At 54.6% G+C, this 10,454-nt stretch overlaps 1 protein-coding gene across 2 annotated transcripts in view; it reads right to left on the reverse strand.

Annotated features, from left to right (window-relative positions):
- Positions 1-1,525, reverse strand: part of ICE1 (interactor of little elongation complex ELL subunit 1) — a 63,207-nt gene extending 61,682 nt beyond the window's left edge. Inside the window, exon 1 of one of the 2 annotated variants that reach the window (XM_027519914.1) lies at positions 1,196-1,523. In XM_027519914.1, the coding sequence (XP_027375715.1) occupies positions 1,196-1,279 (84 nt within the window). In that variant the 5' untranslated portion in view covers positions 1,280-1,523. Of the gene's footprint in view, positions 1-1,195 lie in introns of both variants that reach the window. The other variant, XM_027519915.1, reaches the window with a different exon arrangement.
- Between the last annotated feature and the right edge of the window lie 8,929 nt (positions 1,526-10,454).

The following is a 10,454-nucleotide window of genomic DNA, read 5'->3' on the forward strand; positions in this document are numbered from 1 at the left end:
ACCGTGCTGGACTACGACCTTCAGATGGTAAAGAATCCACCTGCCAAATGCAGGAGACACAAATTCGATCCCTGGGTTGGGAAGATCCCCTGGAGAAGGAAATGGCAACCCCCTCCAGTATATTCCTGCCTGGAAAAAAAAACCCCACGGACAGAGAGAGGAGCCTGGAGGACTACACACACAGCCCATGGGGTCACAAAGAGCTGGACGCGACTGAGGACACAGGCACAGGCGGTGCACAGCACTGCTTTACCACTGAAAAATATTGATGACAGCAGCAAAAAGAGAGACTCCTGATATCAGACAGCTGCGAGAAGTCCAGCTGGGGAGGAGCACTCCGCAGGACCTGAGGCAGACGCTGGCAGCGGCTCCTCTTCTGCCAGGGGCACGCACACTCCACGCTACACTTCAGAGACCTGCATTGTCCGCCTGCCTTCGGGGAACGAATGACCCTCCTGGCCAACCCGCAGGCCACATGAGCACCCGCCCCCACCACCCCCACAAGCAAGAAATACGGAAGGACGGCCCGGCACAGTAAAAAATCAACCACCTTCTCCTGGGAGAGATTAGCTTCCCTTGGCATTCTGACCACCACTCATCTCCCTCGGAGTCAGCCTTGGGGGAAACACCGGGATTGGAGAAGGGAATCTCGGGGGGCCCCCCAACCCTCCACCAGCGCTGCATCTAGGAAATGAATCCCGGATTCTAAGCCTGAAGAACGCAGCGGAAAGTCGCTAAGACATGCCCAGTTCCTGCAAGCCCATGGACTGTACCCTGCCAGGCTCCTGTGTCCATGGGATTCTCCAGACCAGAATACTGTAATGGGTAGCCTTTCCCTTCGCCAAGGGATCTTCCCGACCCAGGGATCGAACCCAGGTCTCCCGCATTGCAGGCAGATTCTTTACCAGCTGAGCCACCAGGGCAGTCCAAGAATACTGGAGTGGGTAGACTCTCCCTCCTCCAGCGGATCTTCCCGACCCAGGAATCGAACCAGAATCTCTCCCCTGCATTGCAGGCGGATTCTTCAACAGCTGAGCCACCAGGGAAGCCGTAGCCATTCCCAATACGGGGAGGGGGGGGGGGGCTTCCGCCCGACCCTCACTCCCACCCCCGACCCGCCCCCGCCCCCGCCCCGCGCCCCGCACGGCCCTGCCCAACCTCTCCGCGCCCTCGGCCTGAGGGGCAGACGCCTCACCTGCTGCAGAGAGGCGCAGCCCTGACAACGCGAGAGGTCCGCCGCCGTCCCCGGCGCCGCCGAGTGGGTCTCGCCCGGCATCATGGTGCCGCCGCCGGGCCCGCGGAGCCCGCGCGCCTCAGGGGCCGGCGGCCTCGGCCCCGTCCTGCCTCTGCTGACGCCGTCGGGGCCGTCCGGCCCTACCGGGCCGCTTCCCGCCGGGTCCGGGCGGGTCCATCCGTGCACCGAGGTCCCCGTGGAGCCGGGAGAACGGCTCTCCGAGCCAGAGCCACCTCAGGCGCTGCAGACAGAAACGATACACCCGGCGCGGCCCCCCGAGCGTGCGACGCCGCTCAGCCAGGACCCCGCCCCGCCCCGGCTCGTTCCGCCCCCATGCCGCGGCTCGGGGCTGCCCGCCGCGCCGCCTGAGGAAAAACGGGGCGCGGGGCTGCGCCTCGGCGGCGGGGGTACACCGCCCGAAGAAACGGCACAGGGCGGAGAGGCGTCGGACGGGTCCCCTCTTTCGCCGTGTAGGGTTTAGTCTTCCTTTGCCGGCTTGCTTTGTAGACGGCTTTCGATAGACACCAAAAACCTTCGCCGAGGGGGGGAGGTGACCTGAGGTGACGTCACTGCAGGCGCCTCCTGGCCCTGAAGGACCCCGCACGCTGACGGGCTGGTGCGCGAGTTTTAACTGGAGCGGCGCGCTCCGTCAGACTGCGGCCGGGCCCAGGCGGAGACCCGAGGACTACATCTCCCGGCGGTCCCCGCGCGCCGGGCGGACCCCGAGCAGTTCTTCCGGCCGCCGCGGGCGCGCCTGAGGGGGCGGTTCGCCTCCTGAGGCGTTGTCGTCGTCGCCGCTGACCAGCCCTTCTTCTCAGACGTCTTTCTTCTCCGCAGCTCCTTCTCCTTCCGTGTCCACTTGCCTTCCGGCCCCGCGCTCCTCGGCCTCTTTCCCCTCCACCCCCCGGAAGTCCTGCCAAGCACAGCGCCTGGCCGAATCCTGAGCGACCCCGCCTCCCGTCAGTGGCCGGCTGCTACCAAATCTTTTTAAAATCTCTTCAAAGGGGAAAAAAGAGAAAATCTTCACTTTACAGCAATTCCCGGATACCCTGAAGTCCTCATCCTCTTGTTTGAATCGAAGTTTTCCCCAATATCCGCTGCCACCAGAATCTTTTTGATAATCCCAGCTTGCCATCGGTTACCTTGCTCGGAAGCCTCAGACGTCGCTTCTCGACGTCTGGTTAGGAACTCCGAATTCTTAGCGTCCCATACAAGAACTGCATGCATTAAGGAGGCGTCCCAGACCCTATCAGCTCCTTCCTAAAATCTTCAGGATGGAAATTGCAACTGAAAACACGTCCCCTCCCCGTCCCCCCGTCCCCCCCCCCCCCCCCGCGCCTTCCAAGAAAGCAGTCTGTGCTCCTCTCCAAACGCCGGCATCCCTGTCCTTGCTTGTACACGCTCTGCGGTTGAAGCTGGCTGTGAAGTGGAGGGACCAGGTGTCCAGCAGTCGCTTAGATCGCCTGTCCTTGGCACTGAAGACACGTCTGTACACGAGGGGCTACTGTGGGATGTGCAGAAAACAGGAGTAGGGTTAAAAGTGAAAGGAGAAGCGAGAAAGAGCAGAGGAACCCCTGTGGTCCTGATGACTTTCCATGTCTGCCTTCCAACCTCGGACAAACAGGTCTTAACAGTAACTTCCTTTTTATCTAAGGTTCCCCAAATGTAGTCCCCCCCCCCTACCCCCCAGGGTATCTTAGTTAGGGAGGCACCAGCTTATACTCCAGCATTGGCTCCCTCTGCACTGTCCACCCGCCTACACGACATCCCTACCCCTGCAGGAACTGGGAATTCACTGCTGCCTTCCTGTCCCCTGCACCTGCCTGGAACGCCCTTCCTGCCAGCTTGGCATTCTGTAACCCTCCTGTCCTTCCAGGCCGCATGTTTTACCTCCACGACCACAATATGTATGTCCTTTTTTGTCCGCTTGTTGTTGTTTACTTACTATGTCATATCCTAACATATGTGACCCCATGGACTATAGCCCACCAGGCTCCTCTGTCCACGGCGTTTCCCAGGCAAGAAAACTGGAATGGGTTGTCGTTTCCTTCTCCAGGGGATCTTTCTGACCCAGGAATTGAAACTGTGTCTCCTGCCTTGGCAAGCAGATTCTTTATCGCTGAGCCGTCAGGGAAGCCCGTTTTTGTCCCTTAGCACTAATTTTTTTTTGAAATTAATACCACATTTTGACTTGGATAATGGTGGTCTTTATGTCTTAGAGGTGAATTTTCCTTTGAAACTCTGCAAAGTGCTGTACACAGTAGGTGCTCCATGAATGTCAGAGTGAGTCAGATTTGCTGCAGCTAATTGAAAGTGAAAAATAATAAGCACTTCTGCTCAGAAGTGAAAGTGCATTTGCTCCATCTTCTACATTTCTCATAAGATATTCAAAGGGGGAAAAAACCCAATAGCAGCAGTCCGTTTTGTGTAATGTCGTGTGGGCAAACTTTCCATAAACGGCCACACAGTAAATATGTTAGGATTTGGGGAACATACTGGTCTTTACTGCATATGTCATTTTTTTTGTTTGTTTGTTTTTGAGGAACCGTCTACAGGTGTAAAAATCATTCTTACCTGGCAGGCTGTGCATAAACAAGTGTAGTTGTAGTTCATAATGGAAATTGGTGTTGGCCACTGGTTAGGGAATGCTGGAAATGACATTTTTCCTCTCCTGTAAGAATGGCCACCCGTACTGTGTCATACTGTAGCCCCTGATGTGAAGAGCCCACTCCTTGGAAAAGCCCCCAATGCTGGGAAAGATTGAGGGCAGGAGGATAAGGGGACCACAGAGGATGAGATGGTTGGAAAGAATCACTGACTCAATGGACACGAGTTTGAACAAACTCTGGGAGATGCTGAAAGACAGGGAAGCCTGGCATAATGCAGTCCATGGGGTCACAAAGAGTCCAACAGAACTTAGCAACTGAGAGACAGCAACATTGTGTCATTGTGATGGAAGCAAACAAGCATATGTCTACATTGCAGAAAACTGCAAGCAAAGGCTTTGGAACCATGCACCTGGCTTTAAACTCTGAAGCAAGTGATCTCTTTGAGCTGCTATTTCCTTACAGAGGAGTAGCTGTAATTTAAGGGTAAAATGAAAAGGGCAGGGCCAAGCCCATAGGCTCTACCATACAGTGAAGAGGCATTCACAGTTTATTGATGGTGTCATCTAGTTTGGAAAATAGATAATATCTCCATCCAACTCACGTAAAAAAAATAATAGAAAAGGGAAAAAAGAGGTTTGGTTTAGGTGTGTTTTTGGGTTTTTTTTTTTTTTTTTTTTTCAATTTTTAAAATTTTGATCAAGCTTCCAAGGAAAACTGTTTTTCTGTCAGACTGTCCTAAGACCTGGAGGATGTCTAGATTCTGGTTCTGATTTTGGGGACCCCTGTGCCTGGAGTCCAGGAAGCTACTTAGAGAATCCAAGTATAATAGTCTCAGTTCTTGGCCCACACCCTCCTCATCACCCCCCATATCCTTGGTAGCTTCTCAAAGTTAATGCTTTGAAGAATAACAAAATAAAGTTTAATTGAATTGATTATTTAATTTATTAACATGATTCCACTGAAATGGCTAATAGGTTTTGTCTAGAAGTCAAGGCTTATATCACAAGAATTCAAAGTGCAAAGCTGTTTGTTCTTTGAATGTTCTGATATTTTGCTTTATGGAGAGCTATTCTTTCACCTGCTGCATTTGCCCATAAGCAAAATAAACTGTGTTTCTTCCTTCTTCTAAATTCCTGAGAGGTGTGTTAGGGAATAATGGCAACTCTAGCAGTCTGCAGTTCAGTGGTATTATCTAAGTTGTGCCAGTTTCTGCATCTGCAATGTAATGCTACCATAAGCCCACAAGATGGCTGTCTTTCCCTGTCTGTGGTTTAGACCCAAATGGAATTTCCAACCATGTTTATGACTTAACTAGCAGCAGCAGTACTTTGGCCACTTGATGCAAAGAGGCAACTCATTGGAAAAGACCCTGATGCTGGGAAAGATTGAAGGCAGGATGAAAAGGGGATGACAGAGGATGAGATGGTTGGATGGCATCAGGGACTCAATGGACATGAGTTGAGCAACTCGGGGAGACGGTGAAGGAAGGGCAGCAGTTCTGCAGTCCATGGGGTTGTAGCGAATCAAACATGACCGAGGTTGAACAAAGCAACAGTCCCTTCTGGGTGGGGAGGGAAGTTTGAGTTTTCTCCGGGGATCAGTGGTGGGCTCTATGCCTTTGCTGCTTTTTTAAAAACTATTTATCTATTCGGCAGCAGTGGGTCTTAATCGCAGCACACGAGATCTTCGTCACATTATGCAAGATCTTTCGTTGCAAACAGACATTCTTCAGCTTTGGTGTGCAGATTTAGTTTGCTTTGCAGCACATGGGGGTCATAGTTCCCTGACCAGGGATCAGACCTGTGTCCCCTGCATTGTGAGGCAGATTCTTAACCTTTGGACTACCAGGAAGTCTCTTTCCCAGCACTGGGGTCTTTTCCAATGAATGGGCTCTTCACATCAGGAGCTACAGTATGACACAGTAGGGGTGGCCATTCTTACAGGAGAGAAAAATGTCATTTCCAGCATTCCCTAACCATCGGCCAACACCAGTTTCCATTATGAACTACAACTACACTTGTTTTTGCACAGCCTGCCAGGTAAGAATGAGTTTTACATCTTAAGTCAAGGGGTCTTACCTGAAAGATTGAGTTTACTCAGAAACCTGAAGAACCAGTTTTTGGAAGACACCCTGAGGCTGGGAAAGATTGAAGGCGGGAGGAGAAAGGGACAGAGGACAAGATGGGATAGACATGAGTTTGAGCAGTCTCTGGGAGTTGGTGAAGGACTGAGAGCCTCTGCAGTCCATGGAGTCACAAAGAGTCACACATGACTGAGCGACTGAACAACAACCTGGAAACCTGAAGAACCAGTTTTTGCTTTAAAACAAGCGTGATTTGGAATAGAAGGCAGAACTGATACAGCTGATACAGATGAAGCGCAATTTAAAGGACTTTCCTGGTTGCTAAAGCCCTCTGCAGGGGAGTGTGAGGTGTTTTGTGAACATCTGGCAGCTGTAACTCCTGGTCACCTAGGACTCTTCTGTGGTCTCCAGGATTTGCTTCCTGAAAGTTCCCACCCTACAGACCCAGTAACTTCTGGCCCCTTCCAGCACCAGGATCATCTACACAGTTTTGGGGGCCAGATATAAGATGAAAATGCCAGACACCGTGTTCAGAACTTCTGATGAATTTTAAGATGCAACAACAAAGCCTCAAACAGGGGCGGGCCTCTTGTGAGCGAGGGTCCGTCTTGACAATGGGTAGCGCACTGAGAAAGTGGCCCCGCTGCCTCCCTGTCTGGAACCAGACCTGCCCCCAGCTCCCCTCGCCTCCCGCCATGGTCCACCCTCCCACCCTTGGAGCACAGAGCTGTGTCCTCCCTGCTCCCACACTCAGCCCACCAGGTGGTCCTCCCTTCCTGTCCTAAGAGACAACAGAGTCCGACCAGTCCAGAGACATCGTGTGTGGACTTCTCGCTTCACCGAAGGCTCTCATCCCAGGCCTCGCATCTCTCCTCCCTGTCTGTCCGTCTGTCCAGGCCCTTCATGATCCTGGTTGCACATGGTCTCAGCCACCCGTGTTGTGGGTCACTCCTGTCTCCTATGGCTGTGATTGTAAGACTCCACGGAGCCCTGGGATAACTGCAGGGCGACCCCAAGAAAAATCTGAAGGAGGGCTCAAAATGTTGTTCTAACTGTCGAAGGAAAAAAACATGTTATTTCCGACACTTGGCAAAGAACAGCAAAGCCCTTATTTATGCCCTGGTGACAGCCATAGGGAGCCCTGCTGGGCTTTTGAGGCAGGAGAGAGGGCTTGGGCTCTGAGCCAGCGACCAAGAGGGAAGGTGGGGATTTGCAGCCGCAGCACAGAGCGGTGGGCGGGGTGGGGGTGGGGCAGGGGGCAGAGCATTTCTAAGAGAAACATCCAGCCTGGGGGTGGGGGAGTGGGGACAGGGATCCTGGCTAAAGCTTCCTGACAGGACTCTAGCTGCAGGCAGGCAGGGTGGTCAGACCTCATGTCGGGGACGTGGAAGATGGGGAACGTGATCACACGTCTCCGGGTCCTGTGCCCAGGGTGGGGCCTCCTGGTCCAAGTGACTGAACAAGACTCTGGCTCAGATCCAACCAGGCAGAGATGAGCCCTGAAGCCTGGGGGTCAGGGCCACACTGAGAGGACAGCTCGGAGGAGGCCTATGCAGGGGAGACCTGGTGGGCAGCAGCAGCCGTGCTCCCGGGGTCTGCTCCACCCGCCCCTCCACGTGTCACCTGAAGCGAAGCGCTCTCTCCCGGAAGAAGCCTGGGGACCTGTCTCTCAGAGCCACCACTCAGCCCAAGAACGAGGGGAGCTCTGTTGAGGCCATTCCGTGTCATGTTAGTTGCTCAGTCGTGTCCGACTCTTTGTGACCCTGTGGACTGTAGCCCGCCAGGCTCCTCTGTCCATGGGATTCTTCAGGCAAGAATACTGGAGTGGGTGGCCATTCCCTTCTCCCGGGGATCTTCCTGACCCAGGGGTCGAATCTGGGTCTTCTGCATTGCAGGCAGATTCTTTACCACCTGAGTTACCAGGGCAAATCCACCAGGGCATTTCTGAATGAGAACAGCCTTCCCTGTTAGCACTTCAAGCCTGCCTGCCAGTGGGTCCCAGCACCAACGACAGCAAGGCTGGACGCACGGTGAGAGAGGGAAGACAGAGGTCACCACAGGCCACCCGTGGCGCCTTCTGACCCCTGATCCTTTCGGGCAGATGAGAGGGAGGAAGGGTCTCTGGCAGACACGGTCTGAGGGTAGTGGTGCTCCTTTGAGACAGGCTTCCTTTTTCCATTTCATGGGAATCAAAGCTGATGCGGATGCAGCATCCCCAGGCCCTGGGAGGCTGTCCTCCCAGCTGGACATGCTGCGGGCGCCTCCCTTCTCCCCCTGGCCCTTCACACTCGACTGCTGGCTCAGTCCTCACCCTGGAGTCCTGCCGGCACCTCCGTAGCAGGCACATGAAACCCTCTGCCCCGATTTTTGCTGCAAGTCATACCGTGTCCCACTGTTTTATGGAGACTGAGGGATCCACTCCCTCCTGTGCCTTCCCTAGGGCCTCACTTCCCTCCCGCCCTCTTGAGAGTCTGCTCTGAGCTGAGGTTTGGTCCTCACAGTCCCTGCTGGCCTGGCCGGTATCCCTGAGCAATCGGGGAACGACTCTGGGAATGGCGTGTTATGCCTGGGATCCCCGTGGCCCCTGTGCTCTTAGCATCCTCATCACTATTTAAAGGGGCCCATCCTTGCTAACATAGCCCGAACCTCTCCTAAACTGGCATGTGTGTTCAACGATGTTTCACCATCATCTTTTCGTGGTTATTAACTATAAGGTCCGGTGAGCCCCACTAGAGCTTTGACGTGACACTGCCCCTTGGTGGCCTCAGTCCCATCCTGGGAAGTGTCTTTACGCATCTGTGAGCTTGCTCTGGGCCTGGGTCCCAGCTGGAGCCTGCTCTGAGGGGCACTGGGTGTCAGCTTCACACACTGCAAATTCTCACTCTACGTCAGTTTCCCAGCCTCACCAGCTGCTCTCTTCTTTAGTTGCTGAGTCATGTCCAACTCTCTGTGACCCCATGGACTGCAGCCCTCCAAGCTTCCCTGTCCTTCACCATGTTCCAGAGCTTGCTCAAACTCATGTCCATTGAGATGGTGATGCCTTCCATCCATCTCATCCTCTGTTGCCCCCTTCTCCTCCTGCCTTCAATTTTTCCCAGCATCAAGATCTTTTCCAGTGAGTCGGCTCTTCATATCAAGTGGCCAAAGTATTGGAGCTTCGGCTTCAGCAACCCTGGGGCTGGGTAATTCTGGAGAGTTGTGATGGTGGGGCCTTCCTGTGCCTCAGGTTATTAAACAGCAGCCCCCAGGCTGTATACCAGAAGCCAGGAGCCCCTCACCCTCTGTCACCCTTGAGAAAACCAAAACTCCCTCCAGACCTTGCTCACATCCCCGGGGCGGAGGTGGGGGGGGGTACAAAACCACCCCTCCTTGAGAACCACTGCACTACCTCACGGAAGTTGTGTCTTTAATTTTCTTGGTGGCTGGAAGGGAAAACGTGGAGATGAGGGAGCGATTTCTTAAAGACGGAGGATGCGCATCTCAGCCTGCACCGCTTTCCTTTGTCGTAGCTGCTGGTCACCCTTTCCCCCTTCCCTGGGGTCTTACTGGGGTCCAGACACCCTCTCCCCTGGACACCCCCCATCCCACAGGCTGCTCCTCGTCAGTCTCTCTTACTGGCCCCCCAGACTGCCCCTTACAGGGTGTCAGTGTGGGCAGACCTGGAGTGGTCTGCCTCCTCCCCTCCCTCCACATTCACTCCCTGTGCGGTGAACTCCTCCATCTGCCCGGCTTCCAGTCCCAGCTGACACCACGCAGCCTGGTCCGCTGGCCTGAACTCTACAGGAGCAGGTCCCCTGCCTCGGTGCGCTCTCCCGCAGCGGGGAAGGGGCGTCCTGACCATCTGGCCGGGTTAGCTGCCACGTGTTCTCCACTTACAGGCCCAGAGCTGAGGAGGCCCCTTCCCTCCTCTCCTCTCTCCTGCACGTCCAGCTCGCGGGCAGCCGGGCAGTCCAAGCGCATGCATCCCAGGCTCCCATCGTGCCCACCGTCCTCCCCCGCGCCTGTCCCCCTTTACTCATCCCAGCAGAGCTTTGACAGATGAGTCATCTCAGATTCCCCAGCGGACGGGTAAAGAGTGAAGTCACAGCCGACCTTGCTGCCTCTGTGTTCTCACTGTCCCCCGCCCCTCCCAGACATGCCCTGAGAGGCTCCAGGCACCTCTGACCCACTTCGAGAGGCTCTTCCTTCCCCTCAACATCTGTGGGCCCCCTCCCCCACCTCATTCACTTCTCTGCTGCAGCCCCCCGCTCCCCCAAGCAGAGGGTCTGCCAGGGGAGTCTGTCCAGACCAGCTTGGCTGTCAGTCTTTTGAGCTCTCATCACCACCCGACATGACCTGCCTGTGTGCTGATAACTTCACTCGGCTGGAACTGGCACTTCCTGGAGAAGCACTTTGTATTCATTCTGGGTCCCCAGTACCTAGAGCTTGCCTCACGTGCCTAACATGCCTGTTATTCAACAGGTCTCACTGTGGAAAGAATTAATGAGTGATCAATTAACAATTAACTAATCACTAATTAACAAATGAG

Source organism: Bos indicus x Bos taurus, chromosome 20, assembly GCF_003369695.1.
Source record: "Bos indicus x Bos taurus breed Angus x Brahman F1 hybrid chromosome 20, Bos_hybrid_MaternalHap_v2.0, whole genome shotgun sequence".
NCBI lineage: Eukaryota > Metazoa > Chordata > Mammalia > Artiodactyla > Bovidae > Bos > Bos indicus x Bos taurus.